The 19,654-nt window shown below is 41.4% G+C and overlaps 1 protein-coding gene across 3 annotated transcripts in view; it reads left to right on the forward strand.

Moving 5' to 3' along the window:
- Dnajc5b (DnaJ heat shock protein family (Hsp40) member C5 beta) overlaps nt 1–19,654 on the forward strand; it is an 86,163-nt gene that overhangs the window by 18,818 nt on the left and 47,691 nt on the right. For 2 of the 3 annotated variants that reach the window (XM_021196703.1, XM_021196704.1), the window contains exon 2: nt 17,121–17,247. In XM_021196703.1, the coding sequence (XP_021052362.1) occupies nt 17,129–17,247 (119 nt within the window). In that variant the 5' untranslated portion in view covers nt 17,121–17,128. Of the gene's footprint in view, nt 1–5,113; nt 5,239–17,120; nt 17,248–19,654 lie in introns of those variants that run through there. The other variant, XM_021196705.1, reaches the window with a different exon arrangement.

A 19,654-nucleotide genomic window follows, 5' to 3' on the forward strand; every position in this document is an offset into this window, starting at 1 on the left:
AGGGGTGGGGGTGGGGTATAGGGAACTTTCAGGCTAGCATTTGAAATGTAAATAAAGAAAATAATAATAAAAAATAAAGAGTCTGTACTCTGTGATGGATACTTTGTAACAGTCATGGGAAGTGTTGAAGAGCCCATGTGCTGTTCTGTGTTTTACAGGGGAGACCAGTAAAGAGAGCAGCGTGTGTAAATCTAAGCAAACGGGGATATTATCTTTTCGTTACTGGAGCTTGAGCTTAAGTTCTGTGGAACCTAATTTGACTTTGTTTTTAATCACATGGATGCTGTTACCTTCAGCAAATGTTTCCTTTGGAAACCTGAGCTGTGGAAAGTTCTTCCAGAGGGCAGGCACCAGGCTGGCAAGTGTTTTCCACAGGACTGAGCTGAAGAGCTCTCTGCCTCTGCTCTCTCTGATGTGGGGTCAACGGCAGCTCTCAACTGGGCCGCTCCCTAGACCACGTGGGGAGCTCATTAGCTCAACCACACTGCAGGATCTTGCTTTGGGTTAGTTTGAGTGACCATAGGCCTGACCACTTGTAGGATCGCTGCCAGCCATTCTTGAGCACTTTAATTTAGTTCTTTCCCTATAGCCTCCTAAGTTTCTATACTTTCTACATATTCGTATAGTTGCCCAAATTAAAATCTCAGACCCCTTGTAACTTTAAAATTATATAAAAATGTTATTTACCATTTTATATAATTCACCGGGTGGGAGACAATAAGACAACTTTGAAACCAGATTGGTTGGCTTTGAACATAGCCTTACCAAGAAAAAAAAATGTTTAAAAACTTATAAACTCATAAAACTTAAGGAACTAGCCTGTTTGCTGTCCTGTGCCATATAGCATTTGATTCTGTAGTTACAGTTGAGAAACTGTCACCGTGGTGGCTGAAAGCATCTTCATCTTACAGAATTGAAGAAATGACCTGTCTTTTCCTTTCCAAATTCACTTAACATAATGGAGCCTGACCAGGTTGTTGATCCCCATGAAACTTCCAAGTTATGGCATGTGGCTAAATATGTAGTCCAGTGACAAAGAATCTACCTGGCACGTTTGAGATACTGGATTCCATCCCCTGCATCATAGACAAAACCAAGTGAAACCCAAAATCCAAACCAATGATCATGACAATGACGACGATGATATGCAAATAGTTGTCCCTAGTCGGACTTGTCATCTCTGTGATAAAATACCTTTCAAAAGAACTTAAAGAGGGAAAGATTTATTGTGGCTCATGGTCTTGCGTGTTTCCATCCATGCTTTACTGACTCCATGTACTTTGGCAGAGTACTGTGGAAGTAGTAATATGTGGAGGAGGGGTCTGTTCATCTCACAGAGGGGGAAAGGGACTGGGGATTATGCATGACCTTCTAAGCCACATCTTTAATGATCTACCTCTTCTAGCTAGGTCATCTCTCAAAACAATAGAACCACCTGGAGATGAAGGGTTCAACCCATGGGACTCTGAGGGATATTTCATTTTCAAACTATAGCAGTGATGTATAGAGGTAATATAAATTGTAACAGGGACAGCGACATTGCCTTTATTTATGCTATTAGGAAGTCTTTGTACAAAAACCACGTACACTTGTTGCAGGAAGTATTTTAAAAAATGCAATTCATGCTATGCCAGCAGGACCCGGTGGGCTGGTTGGCCTGTTCTCATCTTGAGATTCTCTGATTCAGAGCTCCAAAATCTCTCCACCCAGTTCGCTAAGTTCCTACATGCGGCTGTTACCATGCCAACCCCATGTTTCAAAATTCTTGCAAACCCACGTTTTGCTGCCCTACCTTTCTCTCTGGAACCCGTTTGAGCTTCTGCGTGAAGAAAGACACTACAGAAACTTAGCTCAGAATCAATCACTGTGTGAATCACTCAGAATCACTTAGAATCGATCAGTCACTGAGCACAACCAGAATCCTAATCTTGTAAGCCATATTAAATCTAAATCTTCAGGAGGTGAATCTCTCAACCAGGGACCATCTTGTCCTCCCCCATCCCTGTCCAAAAGCTCCGGGCTCTCTCCTGCTTCTTCTCTTCCTCCCTCCAAGCTGGAAGTCCCGTCTACTTGTCCAGTGATTGGCTTCTTTGTGCATTAGATGAAGGTTCACAAGAAGTCACCTGAGTATGTGACTCATTCCTCCGTCCAGACAACCCCTCCTGGGAAAATGGAATTAACATCAAAATACAAACAGCACCAGGGCCATCCACAGCACACCCTCAGACTCCTGTGTAGATGTTTCAGTTGCACGTTGCAGGGCTTTGTCTGATGGATGACATGGCAAATTCTGTGCTAGATTATTATTTCTTCAATAATCCTAACCATATGTTTGAAAATGATGTAATAAAGGTTCTAAAGAGTCTCCAAGGAAAGAGTGAAGACTCCCTCAGTGGTACACAGGAGAGAGATTAGTGTATTAGTTCATTTTGTACTACAGTGACCAAAATACCTAGCAGAGGCAACCCGAGAAAGGGTTCATTATAGCTCCTGATCTCAGTCCATCAGTGGGGAAAGCAGGACAGCTACGTAGTAGTCTATGGCAGCAAGAAAGTATACCAGAGAGCCTGTTCACAGCGTGAAGAACAGATTCAGGGTAAGGAACCAGGGATTGGATGCAGAGAGAGTTTCTTACGCACTGTGTGGAAGCATCACCTGCCACTAAGATGCTGATTACCTAATAGCTGGGGCAGGAAATAGAAGGTGGGACATTCCAAACAGAGAGAGAGAGATCGGAATTCTGGCAGAGTCAAGAGCGGGAGAGTCACCACCAGGACTCAGAGGAGATGGAGACTGAGGAGAGGTAGCCAGCTACGTGGCAGACATAGACTGGAATAAATGGGTTATATAAGTTAGGAGCTAGTCGGGGAATGAGCCAAAGCTATAACCTAGGCATCTATCCATAAATAAGCCTCAGAGTTGTTATTTCTGGTGACAGGGGTGCGGGTGGGAAACCCCAAGCCTACATCTTGGTATAACTTTCAGAGGTTTGTTCATAGTGGTCTACTTCCAGTTTTCCTTACCTCCTGAAGTTTCCAGATTCTCCCAGTGACACTAAGAGCTGGGGGCCAAGGATTCAAAACAATGTCCCTAAGGGACATTTTGGTTCAAACCATGACAATTAGCATCTCACACCCCTCACACCACCATGGCTCTCATTCCAATCATCACCTCAAGAAAGGTCCCTTTACTTGAACCTTGGCTTCTCCAGGGTGACCCACTCACACCACACAGTCTAGAGCATTTTAGGTCAGTTGCTTCTGAGCAGTCTGTCACTTCTTCTTTTACTAATACCATCTGAAACACTTTCCTTACAGAAAGTCACCCAAGCTCTGGATAGATCCTTTGGCGATGTGTATTCAGAAACCTTCTATGTCTAGGTATGTGATAGACAGCATCTTATATATACCAGTGTACACCAGGATGCCCCTTTACTCCTTCAGGGTTAAGCACCCGGGGCCTTTCTGCGTTCTCACCCACCTGTTTGACATATACCAGCAGTCACCCCACATGGTTCCTTTCTGTGGGTGTTTTGTTCAGGGAAGTGATGCCAGACCTGTTTACTATGTTAGATGAACCTGGAGCATCTTCCAGCAGTCAGCTTACTGTGTTGGATGAACCTGGAGCATCTTCCAGCAGTTGCACTTTCATTCTTCCCTGAATGGCTTTTGACTTCAGCCTCTTCTGTAACTCTGAGACACACTACCCCTGTGTTCTTTTTCTTCTTCTTTTAAACTAGTATTTTTCTAGCACTCAGTCCTGTGACTGGTATGAAAGAACAGGCTTATAAGAACCTGTGGTTTTGTTCTATTATTTTTGTTGTTCTTTTAAAAAATGCTTTCTTGTTTAAACATACCTATAATTTCACCCAGGAGGTTTTGGGGTTTTGTTTGGTTTGTTTGGTTTGGTTTTTTTTGTTGTTGTTGTTGTTGTTGTTTTGTTTTGTTTTGTTTTTTTGGTTTTTCGAGACAGGGTTTCTCTGTGTAGCCTTGGCTGTCCTGGAACTCACTCTGTAGACCAACCAGGCTGGCCTCAAACTCAGAATCCACCTGCCTCTGTCTCCCAAGTGCTGGGATTAAAGGCGTGTGCCTCCACGCCCAGCCAAGAGTTTTACAATACACTTTTAAAGCTAATGACTTATGCAGTACCAAAATATCAGTGACTAAAGAAGAATAATAGTGTGAAAAAATACTAAATTTTACTGAAATGTTTGTTATTAAGTTGAATTTGGAACACATGCTGTAATTCTTTATTGAAAGCTATCCACACCGTGTTAACACAGCAACTATTTTCATTTCTTTAAGAGGAGATTATCTTTAGGCTGAAGTGATACTAGAGTTTGAGTATTTAGCTCTTAAGTCTCTTTAGGGTTGTGCCCGCACGCCTATTTTTCCGAGTGACAGTTGCTTTCTAAACTCTGACTGGAAATGAGGATGAATGAGACTTTTGTTCTTTGGTAGCTAAAATGCAAACGCCCTCTAGAGGCGGAAGGTGTTCTGCAATGAGTTTACAGAGTGGCTTTAGGTTTCACTGTGCTAGGGAGGTGACTCCACCTTTAAGTCTCTGGAACCAAGTTTGGGAGCAGCATAGGCTCCACCTGAGATTGTCATCACTATGCTGTTTTTTTCATGTGACTTTCTTGTATGAGCATTTGTGACTGCTTAGACTAGAGAGTAAACGATTGTTAGCTGGGTGAACTGGGTGCCTCTTGACAAAAGTTTATGTGACACTAGAGAGAGTTGAATCAATATAGCAGACCATTAAAATACCCCTTTATTATTTCCCAGTAATTTTAACTCAACCTTACACCAAAAAGACAATGAGCTCTACTACTACCTACTCAGCAGGTAGGACAAGCAGAGAAATCCTGCTAGAAGCACAGGGCTGAGCCATGCACCAGCTAATGAAGGGTGGAGGCTGCGTAGTTCAGTGTCACGATGCTCTGTAATAGCAGACTGGTCATGTATGTTTTATTTGCCCTTTGTTATGTTTTCCAAAGGGATAACCAATTGGCTGATAAAGTAACAAATGAAACGTAACCTGACTACACTGACCTGTGCAACCCAGCAGGAAGGATGGAAAAGAGGGGCCCTTAGCCTTGCCACAGTAGGACGGGTATGGGGTAGAGCTCCGTTCCTGGCTGCCTCTGCCTTCTGTCTCTCTGCACATCTGTTTCCAGACTTGGTGAAAACAGCAAGTTCTTCCCGTCGGAGGACAGAATTGGAGTCATAGGAACAGGTACCATGAGCTATTGGAAACAGAGCAGAATTGCCCCATTTTCAGGGTACTGTCTATATAAATACTGATGCAATTAAGCAGCATTTATGTTCAAATAGAAAATTAATGGTTATGCTAGGAACAGTGGATATTTTTAAGACATGGAGTGTTATTTAGACTGTGAAAGTTTTGTGCCACCAAATTGAATTCAAATGAAGAAATAGATGTCACAACAAATGGCATGCCTGTTCATTTCCTCAGTAACAGCCACTGAAGGGTGTTCTCTGTGTTGAACCAGCTATTCTCCTGGCCCACACTAATTTCTTCTAGTTATGAAAGAACATGATATGAAAGGCATAGTTTGTTTTTTTATTTTTCATAATCCACATACTAGTGATAGGTGAAGTTTCTGCTTTAAGAAGAAAATCTTATTTCGACGTGTAAGAATACTCTTAGACTCCTGGAATTAGAGCATTTAGAATACTAGTTTCGTTGTGACGCAGCACCCATCTCCAGTACAGCTGAACCTCCTCCTTTCAGTTCTAACTATGACCCAGAAGCAGGTGAGCAGCATGCAGTCTGGGGGCAGTGGTCACTGCTCTAAGTTGCTACGATGCTAGTAGAATTATAATGCAGCCAGAAAGTCAATTTCAGTTCAGAAGATTAAGTATTGCATGATCCAGTGTCAATTACTTGATGACTTCGCAAGGCAACATTTCCCCCCACTGGATGGCATACAGCTGAAGGATAATGAGTAAACTGTAAGGATGTGAATTTTGCATAGGAATATTAGAATTTAGAAGTATTGGAAAATACTTTATGAAGATTAAATTTACACACAGGATTAAATACTGTTATGGGCCCATTATTCATTTATGGTGGTTTAGGAAGAGGTTTTATAGGCAATCTTGGCTACTGTTTCTAGGTTTCTATGTATTACTCTGAGACAAAATGACACCTGCATAGATAATATATGAAGAGTCTGGTTTTGAGCCCAGCAAGAGATGCTGTGGCTGCTCATGCATGGAGAAAGTTCATGGTTTGTCTGTGCCTTTCAGAGCCAGCCAACTAACAACCACATTGGCCATGTTTTCATTACATTCTATACAGTGCAAATGCCTCGTGCATTTTAGAGTACCATAATTGAGAGACATTGTAGGCCTAAGGAGAAATCTTTAGAACATAAAGTAAAGAAGGCATAAAATACAGTAAACTCCACACCATCCATTGTGAGTATGGATCAACCGATAGCATAAGGCAATTGCCTGCTACTGAATTTAACTTAGCAGAATAAATTATAACACCAATTTCTAAAGAGAATGCTGATTTGAAAAAACCCATAAACTGAAGGATCACCATGCCTACCTGGATAGAGATTTCCATGTAGGAAACTGAACAGTGAAATCTGTCTTGGTTTTTCCACTGGGAAGAGGAGTGTGGATGCATGGGCCAGAGACAGGAATTTGCCATAATGATGTTTTCAGGACTTCTCTGGAAGGCTTAGGGATAGGCCAATCTCTCTTTTTCACTCCAGGGACAATTTTGAAGGCCGAAGCCTTAGGAGAAAATAATATTACAGTGGTGTCTGAAGATATTGCGAGGATGACTTGCCTGCCTTATTCTCCGTGGAAATTATGCCGAATCGGTATGCAAGCACTTTGATCTCCCAGAACCTTAGGCATCCTTTGTAAAATGTGAGAATGCTAATGACTAGGATGCTTTGCTCACAGATACAGATGCTGGTGTGCTTGGTAAAGTAACACTGATAACCAAATCAAACACACTCACCTCCCGTCATGGATTGGCCAGCAGGGGGAAGCATTGAGAACCAGGCTCCTTGGGATGGAAGGTGGAGAGGGCTTTTTCATAGCTGACAGGGGCAAGTTTAGCAAAGACCAGAAGGCCTCCAGAATGGGAGGGGGTATGTCTTCCAGAGTCCTGAGAGCAGCCATCGAATTAATTGGAGATGCCTCATGGAGTTTTGATGTACAGAAAGTCCTCTTGCCTACTTAATAGGCTTACAAACTGGTTTGCAGGCAGAAGTTCCTAAAACTTTATGTGATTCATGAATTTCTGCTTCTTAATATTTCTTCTCCTATCTTCCTTTGGGAACTCCCTCTTAGTCTACAAACAGGCTCACTGTGTGTGCTGAGCAGTGAACCTATTATGACAGCTGTCATGGACACTGTTGCAAGGCACACTGTGAGACCACATGGTCACTGTCCTCACATTCAGAGTTCTTATGATGACTGAATGAATTACTGTCTATGAAGGTCTTTTATGAATCGTGAAACATCTTATCCAGCATAACACACAAAAGAACACTAGCTTTAGACTCAGGTGGTTCCAAACTCAACACTCATCAGTGCAAACGTGACCAGTTTAGTTCCACTAGACTCACTTTTATCACTCAAAAACAAAACAAAACAAAACAAAACAAAACAAAACAAAACTGGGGCAATGACATAGGCATTCACACTTGTGACCACTTGGAAGCTACCAACTCATTATAAATGGCTTCATAAACTGATATACAGTATACAAATTATTGACTTACTATGATTAAAACAGTAAGAGACTGCCACTGTGAGTTTAACCTACTGATTTGGGTGGTGTCTGGAGAGCAGATATAGCTGAAGGGCATACTTCCTGTAATTCCATTTTCCATGGTGATGCATGAACTCTGGGTGTTTATTATTTTAAAGAGAGAAATAGTTATCCTGTGAATCAAGTAGCTTACATTAACATACCAACCTATGCCCTCCCCGTGGGCAGACTTCAGAGAATGGCAACTTCTCACTGGGATGCCAATGTATATTTGTTTACTGTGATTTCTGCTCCTTAAAGAAGACCCACTATGGAGCCACATCAGAATCCGGAAGGTGTGTAAGGAGCAAGAAGTGAGATGAAACAAATGACTCAGAGCCCCAGGCCTTCATGTGGCCAATGAGACTTGGATTCCTTCCTTGGTTCTTCCTCAGACCATCATGTGACAAATGAGACTGGAATCCTTTGGATCTTTCCCTTAATAACATGTGGATGTACAACAAGCCTTCACCTATGTGTCTGCCTTTCTGTATATGTCTATGTCTGTTGTAGTTTGAATGAGAAATGCCCCCCATAACCAGATTAGCGCTTGCTCTCTAGCTGGCAGTGCTGTTTGGGGAGGTTGTGGCACCTGTTGGAGGTAGAGCATCCCTGGTGGAGGTAACTCACTGGTGGTAGGCCTTGAGGGTTTGTAGACTGGTCCTGCTTCCTGTTCACTTTCTGCTTTCTGAGTATGGCTGTAGTGTGACTAGCCAGTTTCCTGCATGTCTTCCTTGCCGTGAGAGACCACACCTCTAAACACTGTAAGAGAAAACAAATTCTTTCTCCACTAAGTTGCTTTTGTATTTCATCACAGCTACAGAAAGTAAGACTAAGACAACAACTCTTAAAAACAAGACAACTCTTAAAAACAACACAAAGGGAACTTGGTTCCATCAGTTTTATTATTCAGTTATCTGTGGGTTTCCATATGGTCTTAAAGGCCCAGGAAACATTTATCGACTTAGGATAACTTAAATCTGAGGCAGTTCTTCCCACATCCATCTTGCCCTGACCTCTCAGTTTTAATTCTTGCAATCTTCCTCTTGGACATTCTTCAGTGCTGATACCAGGATCAAGTGACATGACACATGCAGAGATGCCCTGACACACAGAAGATATTCTGTAAATGCTGCTTCCCTTTCATGCATTTAGCAAACTTTAACAGCCTTATTGGTCAGAATGTGTCCACAAACCAGGGCTGGGAACTTAAGGAGCACAGAGTCCAGTCGTGAAAAGAGACATAGGAGTGAGCAACCATGTTTCACCGAGCATAACAACTACGCTGTTCCCCAACCCATGAGCTGTGGAGATAAAGCTGCCATCACCGTGTTGTGTACTGCTTTGCTTGGAGGTGTAATATATACAACCTTAGGACCCATCATCCCACACAAATCCTTCCTGAAGAGGAATTTGGGGTTTGAAGGTCCACTCTTCACTCTCGATGTCTCCATTAGCTTTATGACACCACACCTAGTTTATAACTATATCATCAGTGTCTTGCTCAGTCACATCTGACATATGTGCACTACAACTTGATGCCCCTTCCCACCCCCCATCCTTCCTGCCATTTAAGGTGCTGTACCTCTCTGGCTTCCAATTGGTCCCAAGCATTTCCAAGCATCCCCAGGGCTTTAGCAAATTCTTTCATAAGTAAGAGTGAGTCATCGGAGACTTATCCTTCTCTGACCAGGCAACGGTGTTGCCTAACTGCTCTGCCAATCCTCTGCCTCTGCTTCTCCTGGAGAAAAACTCAGGCCTATGTGTGCTGGAGGCTGCTTCTCCCAGTAAGGTGGTCTCTAGGATCTGGGTCTTTTGTCCTCTTTAAATCCTTAACAAGCATTTGGGATTCCTCCCTCTGATGTCTGGCTTCTTTCTCCAGAGGAGCTCAGAAACACTTGGTTGGGTAGGGGACCAGTGACCACTGTGTATTCTGGGCTCCATCTTCTCTGTGCGAGGTCCCATTTTGAAGTAGGCCCTCCCTTATGTTTTAACCTTCAAACCCAGAAGTCCCCTTCAGTCGATAATCAGGGGCATCTTTAGGCTGGAGAGATGGATCAGCCGATAAAGCGCTTGTGCATAAGCATGAGGCCTGAAGTGGATCTCCAGAACTCATTAAAGCCCGGTGGGCATGACAGCCAGCCTGTAATGCCAGCAGCACTCAGAAGGTGGAGATGGCTCTCCTGAGCAAGGTGCTTACAGAGACTAGCTGTGTAGATGAGCTCTGGGTTCTACTGAAACCTCCCCCAATCAATAGAAGAGAGAGTGATTGAAGACTCTTACATTTATCTGCGTTGCATAGAAAGAGGGCAGGATCGTCAGAGCGTCACCTTCACTGTGACGGGGTCCTGAAAACTCCTACTGATGCTTCTTCCTTTTCTTGAGCCATCAAGTCACTTTTCACAAAGGACCTGAGTTTTGGTTGCAATGCTCAGGCTCAGACAGCACATCTCCCAAGCAGAATCGCCCCTCTAGAATCTTCCTGGTTCATCTCTAATCCAAAACTCTGGTTTTTATTATTGGCTTTTCTTCCCCTTCGTGTTCGATATTTGCCAGCAACATCTGCAAACAGTTTGCTCACATTTCAGGCGTGAATAACTAACCGAGCTGCCTTGTATGGGTACTACCGTAAACTATTCAGCAGGTTATCTTCAGCAGCCTTTAATTCCTTTCCTCACTCTGGATCAGTGACAGAGGTACCCAAGCTGGAAGCACTCACAACCGGTGAGGGAGACAGTGTTCAGAAATAAACATCTCTAAGCCCTGATAAGTGGTGCATTAGAAGCCAAGCCTGGTAAAGTATGCTCGGAATCCCAGCCCTTAGGAGGCTTAGTAAGCGAGCTGCTGGTTCAAGACCAGCTTGGGCTCCACAGTGAGAGAGTAGATTTTTTTTTTTAAAGTATTCTAGCACTATCCATTGATTTACGGGAGCTATGGTATCCTAATTAGCTTTAATTGTTGACTTGACTCATCCTAGAGTCACTTGAGAAGGAAGCCTCCATTGAAGAATTGCCTGTGGGCATGCCTGTGGGTGGTTATCTTGATTGTTAACGGATGCAGAATGGTCTGGCTCACTGAAGGCAGTACTATCCCCTTGGTGGTTGGTGCTAGGATATATAAAAAGTTAGCCAAAATACATACAAATAACCTTATACAGACTGAGCAGATTCCACTTATGTATTAGGAAATATATATGTATATAAATTTACAAATGTAACAAGAAAGAACAATGATTTAAGAAAAATATATTTCTTTTTTAAAGTTATTTTATTAGATATTTTCTTCATTTACATTTCAAATGCTATCCCGAATGTCCCCTATACCCTCCCCATGCCCTGCTCCCCTACCCACTCATTCCCACTTCTTGGCCCTGGCATTCCCCTGTATGGGGCATATAAAGTTTGCAAGACCAAGGGGCCTCTCTTAGAAAAAAATCTATTTCTTAATATATAACACAATGTATTAACCTGGCTGGGAGGAGATTTCCCAGGAATCACCATAGGTGCCTGAGAGTGTGAAGTATTTACTTGGGTTTGAATGAAAATGACCCCGACAGGCTCATAAAAAAGGCACTACTGAAAGGTGTTGGCTTGTTGGAGTAGGTGTGGCTTTATTGGAGAAAGGGTGTCACTGTGAGATGGGCTTTGTGGTTTCAGAAGCCTAAGCGAGCCAGACTCAATGGCTCTCTCTGTCTTCCTGATTCGGGCTGATCCAGATGCAGAGCTCTCAGCTATCTCTCCAGTGTCATGTCTGCCTGCATGCCACCCACTTCCTATCATAACCATAATGGACTAAACCTCTGAACTGTGAGCCAACCTCAACTAAATGTTTCCCATTATAAGAGTGGTCATGGTTACACTCATAGCAATAAAACTGTAAGACAGGAGTCTTAGTTGACAGTGACCAAAGCCTAGCTAAAACATGCTCAGAGGAGTGGGGTATGTGTAAATGTGTGTATTGGTATTTATTGGTTCAATCTAGAATGGTCTAGTGTTGGGGATAAGAGCTACAGGGAGACCTGGTAAGATCTAGAGCCAGAAGGGTGGGATCCAGAGGTGGGATCCACCTCCTGCGGGCACTGCTCTGTTTGTAAGTTCAGACCATTTCAGAACAGCCAACAAAATACAATTTGTCCCTCTACCTATAGGCCACACAGAGTCATTGTCCTGTGTAAAATAATCTAGGGCTGAATGCTAATTTGTCTGGCTTGGGTCAGGTACCAACTTTTCATTTTATCAGGTAAAACTTGAGACTGAAGCAGGTCTTGGAGGAAAGCTTTGTTACAGTGGAGACACATGTACGCCTCAGAAAAAGAGAATCAAATTGCTAACAGGAAGATTACCAGTTATAAAGATTTCTGGTCACAATGACTAAAGTGTAATAATAATAGGCCTGGTTGACTTTTAATTCTAGATTCTAGGATCTGGATGGCCATATTTATCCATTAACCAATTATCTAACTTGGCAAGGTGCTATATATTTATTATGTGCAACATGATGTTTTGAGTTATGCATACATTGTAGAATGTCTAAATCAAGGTAGTTAACATATGCATTGCTTCATGCTTATCTTTAGTTTTGTGGTGAGAACACCCAAATTCTACTGGGCAACTCATATCCTATGGGCACCATGCTGTATGTGGTGGTGGACAGACAGGATTTCTTTGGCTTTTCTTGTATAAGACTCTGTAAATTATGCCCCTTTGGCATCCAGGGACTCCACTTTCAAGGGAGAAGGGAATGTACCAGGATACATGTCAAGCCGCTGCCCCTGTATAGTCTTATTCTTAGGTAGGCTGCTTTTGAGCTCAGATCCTTTGGGAAGCACTAAGAGTTTTGCAGCATCATGTCACATTTCCTCTCTAAAGAAGGTGAAGGAAATGGTGGCCCATGGCTTTAATCCCAGCACTCGGGAGGCAGAGGNAGGCAGATTTCTGAGTTTGAGGCCAGCCTGGTCTACAGTGAGTTCCAGGACAGCCAGGGCTACACAGAGAAACCCTGTCCTGAAAAACCAAAAAAAAAAAAAAAAAAAAAAAAAAAAAAAAAAAAAAAAAAAAAAAAAAAAAACAACCCAAAAACAGAACAAAACAACAACAACAAAAGAAGGTGAAGGATCACAAAACCATTTTGAACTTATGTTGTTTTTATCGAATTCCTTAGGACCACCTGCTGTCACTATACGTTGCTCACATGTAAGATCACTTCCAGTAACTAGATAACAATCTGTAGCTTTTGCCTTTATCTGAGGTGGTCCAGGCATGAACCCTGTCAGAGGAGAGCTGGGAGTTCTTTCCTCTAAACAGCGCCTCACCTACTTTCATGCCATATAAATGTGTGGGTAAATAATTAGACATAGATTCTGTTTGAAAGAAAAATTTGAAACATTTTTTCCCCTTAATCCTTGTTTTTTCTCCTCCCTCTAGACTGATTTCTCTTCTGTCATAGGTCCCTCCATCTATAGTCAAACCTTGATTGCGCATACAGTTGAACATAGGCATTCATTGTCTCAGTGTGTAGCTTATTTTGCTGAAGCAGGATAGCCTCCAGTTCCATCTGTTCCCCTGCACATGACATTTCCATTCTTCTTTATGACCAAAGGAGACAGCATATGTATGTGCCATGTTTTCTTTATCCTTTCATCTGCTGAGGAACATTTAGGTTCCAGCTCTTAGCTGCTATAGACAGTGCTATAAAAACATCCATGTATTTCCACACTTAGATTCCTGTGAGTATGTATCCAGGCATGATGTAACTGGATCATATGGAACTCCTGTTTTTAGTGTTTTGAGGAAATTCTATATTGCCTTCCATAGTGGCTGTATCACTTTATAGACTCACTATCCCTTGTGAGGGACCCTCTTTTCCTATATTCTTGTTAACATTTTTTTTTCTTGTCATTGGCCTCTTGATGATACTTCTTTTGAATAGGGTGCCCAGTGTAGTTTTAGTTTTGATTTCTGTCTTAGGGTTTTACTGCTGTGAACAGACACCATGACCAAGGCAACTCTTCTAAAGGACATTTAATTGGGGCTGGCTTACAGGTTCAAAGGTTCAGACCATTATCAAGGCGGGAAGAATGGCCATGTCTAGGCAGACATGGTGCTGGAGAAGGAGTTGAGAGTTCTGCCTCTTGTTCCGAAGGCAGCTAAGAGAAGAAGACTGGCTTCCAAGCATCGAGGAAGAGGGTTTCAAAGTCTCCCCCTCCCCCAACAGTGACAAACTTCCTCCAACAAGGCCACACCTATTCCAAGAAGGTCACACCTCCTAATAGTGCCACTCTCTGGGCCATGCATATTCAACCATCACAAGAGCTAAGACAATGAAAATTAATGTTTTCATTGACAGAGGTATTCTAATTCTTGTAATTAAAAAATGGTTAAATGATTGTTATTCTCTTTCTCCCCTATTTACATCGAGCTTTTACTGTTTTTCTGTTATAACTCGATTCTCTTCTAGGTTTCCTTATCCAGACATTCCTCTCAATAATCTTTTCCTGTGCTTTCCTGAGACTGTTTTTCTCCCTTGTGTGTGTTTAGAAATCCTTTAAGTAGATTTCTATAGTGTTTTCTTTTGTGTTCTTGTTGAAATATTCTTATTTCTCTATCAAATTTAAACAGATAATTTTTCTGGGCATAGCCATCTTGGTCGGAACTTCTTGGCTTTTGGGGCTTGAAATATACACTTTTCTAATATCTTGGCTTTAGATAACTTTTTTGAGAAGTGTGATGTCTTTTAGACATGTTTACTTTTGTGAGTTAGCATTTTTCTCTTATACCTTTTAATGTTATTTTTGTTTCAATGACACTTTAAGTACAGTGCATCATGGAGAAGTTCTCCAGTCATGCCTATCTCTAAACTTTGCTTTGATATTCTTTTCTTTCCCTAGACTTGAGGAAATTTCTGTGATTTCATTAAATGTTTCTGTGCCTTTAGTTTTTAAAAATATCTCAGCTTCCTCTATACCATCATCTAGGGTTGATATAGTCCCCTATTAATATTCAATAGAATTTGAAATTTGTAGCTGCCATGGACCAGGCTCAGTGGGCCCTCTTCAATCCGTGCGAATCAGAGTCTCAGACAGATGGGCATGGAGTTGGATGGGAATGACAAACAGAGACGATCTGAGAGAGCGTGTAGAATCTGAGTGTAATTTTTCAAATTGAGCATCAAACTTTTTATACAGAAGAAAAAACAAGAAAAACTAGGCGGGACACATCCGCTGAGTTACAGTGACAGAAAACAAAGTGATTGCATACATCAAAAGATGGCATGGACCAGGCTGCTTAAGAAGGGAGCCAGGTATAAAGCTAGTCTATTATTAAACCTGCCAATTCACCAATTTGCTAGGCCAATGTGTATTGCCTTGTTTTGGTGAGACTCTGCTACTGTCATAAGTAATCACCTGCAGTCTAGCCCTGAGCTATGCTGGCTCTGTTTTTTTGTAATGCCTAATTAGTCTCACGGTCTATACTAGAAGTAAATTTGAGTGTTAATGAATAGGTAACCTTCTCACTGAATTCCTACTCAAAAGCTTGTCAGCTTCAAGGATTTCCTAGGACGTTGGAACACTGGTGGAGGCTCACCTATGATAAATTCAATCTTTAAAGGCACTTATAATACTGAAAGAGAGCATACACCAGACTAAAAGGAGAAAGTAAGCTAAACATTAGCAGTTACAGCTCTCTGCTCCCTGACTGTGTGTGCCAAAGCCTGGCTGCTCCACACTCCTGCTGCTGTGAGTTCACCGCTGTGATAGACTGTAACCTCTGTGAGCTCAAATGGCTCTGCCTCCCTGAAGTGACTTTTATCATTTACTTTTATCACACAATAAGAAAAGTTACCAGTAGACATGCTTCAACAAAATCAGAAGGGATGACAAAAATTTGAAAGTCTTTCTTTTTAAAAGAGACATAATGTAGAAACACTGCTAAAAGTCCACTGGAAGTAACAGAGAAACACTGCAGTGAAGGGAGTATTGAAGATGCAAGCAAGGTGATCGATTGGATGTGTGCAGTCTTGTCCATTGTATGGCTTATGCTAGAGCTGACACTCAGGTATCAGGTGGCTTCAGAACCGTGTTCATTTCCTGTCTTTCCTTCTTTGTGTACCAAGATATTCTGGTAGCCACATTAACTGTGTGTCTTTGACCCAGCTATATTCTCACATCTTTCCAAAGATGGGTCAGTCTAACTCCAAAGCTCTGGAATGATCAAGTTGAGTCCAGCTGGTGGCACAGCATCCTCTTGTTATCTTCACTTCCTGAGTCAAGCCTGCCACCTGCTTTTCAGTGTCTGGCTTTTCTGCTTTCTTTAACTGCCTCCTCTGTGTCTCTCATTGGGACTGTATGGTTAACTTCAGGCCCTTTGACTTATGATTATCCCTGTGTTCACACCCTCAGCTCTCTTTTAAAGAGTATGCACCCACCAAGATTGTGTCTATGCATAGAACTCTGGCTAAGGGGTGAGGTGTGACATGGACTTTCCCTCCACTGCTGGACAGAGCCACTGGAGGAGTCAGTCTCAAAGAAAACTATAACTGGCTTTGAATTTTGTGAGGACTGTGGGCTTGACTGTTAGAGGGGCTGTGAGCCTCTTTTCGTTAGCACCACCAGACTCTAATGATAAAGTTTCTGCCACTCCAACTCCACATTGCAGAACGACTGTCCTGGAGCTGTGTGTGTGGTGCCTTTGGCTGAGTCACCCTTTTGTGTGTCAGCACCTCTCAACTGTCTTATTACCCAAAGCCTTCTTGAAGTGTCTTATCTCATTGGTTAAGAATCTAGTATTTTCTTTCTAACATTTATTTATTTATTTGTGTGTGCTTATATGTGTATGTATGTGTGTACAAGAAACCACATGTGCAACAAGGGCAACTTGTTGGAATTGTTTCTCTCCTTTCATCACGTGGGACCCTGGCAAGCACCATTACCTGCTTATCGATCCCAGTAGTCAGTAGAGAAGGATGATTCTTTCCATAGCTAGATACAGTTGGAAATATACAAAAATAGAGGACACACACATCTTACGCAAACAAAACAAAACAAAACACCTATAGTTCTAACCTCTGAGAGTTGATTCACAATACTTCTGAAATAGTTGTATAAAGAAAGCCATGTTCTATTTGTGTGGCTTCCTGCAATCTTTGACTGGAAACCACTTTCAGCTCTTGGCATTTTCTCTCCTCATATTGTACCTAACACACCAAGGCACAAATGCTGGTCTTTTTAACAGGTGTTAAAATGAATTTTCTTCCCTTCCAGAGGGTAGGATCCAGAGTATAGAATCCTCATGGCTATTTTTCCGTCATTGGTTTTGCAGATTGAGAAATGGCATGTAACGCACCTAACCAAAGACAGCGGACTTTGTCAACATCAGGAGAAAGTCTATATGAAATTCTTGGTCTGCATAAGGGAGCATCATGTGAAGAAATTAAGAAAACCTACAGGTACCATGGACATTCAGTGGGGACAGTTCCTGTGCTGGTGGTTTCTGGTGTCTGGCTAGTGACACCAAATTAGAGACATAAGCTTCTTGCCAAGACCAGGTGATCTGCTTTCTGGACCCACGTTTCCTATTATGTAGTAGCAACAGTTCAGAATAGATAGACATAGCAGTGAGTTTTGAAAGAATTGCTGTATGATGCCCTGCCTGAGGAAGAGGAAGGTAATAGTTCAGAGCGGGGAGAGAGAGTCTTCAGGAAGGAGGAGGGGGGAAACCTAAGCAAATCAGTCGCTGAACTTTAACCCATGTGACACTAGATCTGGTATAAAGGTTTGTCACAAATGCTGTACTCTCAACCACACTGGCCTTTGGTTTTTCTCTTTTCATTGCTGACTTGCTTCTGATAGTTACTGTAGGGAAAAACTGAAATATCATTTTATTGAAAATCCTAAGGATCAGAAATACATATAACATATAAAATACCTCACTAATTTTAAACTATCAAAAATGAAGATAATATGCATCTTTAATTTATCTAATTTTTTTTTTTTTTGAGACCGGGTTTCTCTGTAGCCCTGGCTGTCCTGAACTCAGGCTGTCCAGACCAGGATGGCCTCGAACTCAGAATTTTTATCTAATTTTTATGGAGAGTTTGTTTCCTTCATCCTTTGCTGGGTAGATAAGGCAGTAAAGGATTAAATTGTCCTTGTCTTTAGTTTCCATCCATCTTTCTTTCTCCTAAGTACTGGAATAAAAACATCTTCATGTTATTAAATATACTGTTTTCCTGCTTGTAGCCTATGGTTATTCTCAATGTATCTAGTCATTTTGCAAGCATTTATTAGTTAACATGGAAGTTATTTTAGTTTCTTTTTATGCTTAATATCCTGTACATAAATCGCAGTATGTGTTTCCAGTTGTTTCCTGATAGAAGAGAAAAGCTGTACTTTTGTAAGACAAAATGAATCGAAACATGAACATTTTAATTAGTATATACTTGGTTCTGTCTTGAACTATTTCTTTTAAGCTTATAGTTTGTTTTTAATGTATGGAATTTAAATTTTTGAAATTTAAATTCAAATTGTTAGTAATTTCTGCAATGTTTTTGTCCTACTTGTCATGGCTAAAAATCCTCTCTTGATTACAATATTATAAACATATCAGCTTCCTTCTCCTTTCAGTATGTCTATGATTTGCTTTGACAGTAAATCTTTGATCTTTTCAGGATATACTTTTCAGGTATAAGGGATGAGGCAGGATTTCAGATATGGTTTTGTGAAATTAGCAGCCCACCAATATTTATTTTACCAATAATGAGACCTTCTTTGGCCTTGAGCTTCACCATGTGATAAACTATGGGAGTTGATGTGACCCCAAGAAGCTTATCCAATGGCAGTCTTTCAGGCTGCCATACGGTCCAGTTGTTTGAAAATGGTGGAGGCTTCTTAAAGCCAAGGTGGATCTTGTAACACGTTTTACCTGGAGTGCTGGGGACAGAGAAGGATTTACTATTTATTTGGCACCAGAGGTTCACAAGTGTGCCTAGGAATGGCTCATCCCACAACTGATGCACAACCTAATTGGAAGATATCTGAACTTTTCTTAAAGCTTCAGACCACTGTTGTGAAGTTCTCGGGGATGGAAATCAGAACAACTGCATTTTAGGCTTAGTAACAATAAAAATGTGCTCCAAAATGAGGAGTAAAAAAGCTATATCAAACTTCCTTGCCATTCTTAAAGCTCAATTTACAAATATGACTTTTAATTGCCTTTATTAATTTTGGAAGCTGAGATTTCAGGTCATATCCTAATTACGGCATTAATTATGCCGTGCTGCTTGCAAGTTTAATAATCACAACAGAAAATCTTTTCATGTAATCAGTGTCTTGCCATTAATTTTGTTTTAATGTCATACAAATATTATGTTTCAGCTGATTAGGGCACTAGCATGCTCCCAGAGCATCTCCTTCTACCTAAATTAGACATTTGTATTCTGCAAGTTATTCAAAATGCAGGAGCAGGCTGAAAATCCACTGAGAATATTATTCCTATATTCAGAGGTCTGCATTGAAACAGTGACCACATAGTGAACTTAAAGCCAGTGAGATGTAAGAAAATTACCAACTGTTGGTCCATATGCTGTCTGACCGCAGGTCAGTAGATGGGATAAAGTAACTGACTGTTAGTGACCTTTCTGAGGGTCTTTTGCTTGTTCCTCCTGAAAACAAGATAGAGTTAGAAAGTTTCTTCTTTTATCAAAATATTCTGATAGATATTAAACAATATATTCATTTGAATACATGCATGTTCCAGGTCATCTTCTCAGGGGAATCAATGTTACTAATTTCTTGCATACGTTTCTAAAGAAAGCTCATGAGCAGATAGAACTTCCAGACTGGGCAAGATGGAGT

This window comes from Mus pahari, chromosome 4, assembly GCF_900095145.1.
Source record: "Mus pahari chromosome 4, PAHARI_EIJ_v1.1, whole genome shotgun sequence".
Taxonomy (NCBI): Eukaryota; Metazoa; Chordata; class Mammalia; order Rodentia; family Muridae; genus Mus; species Mus pahari.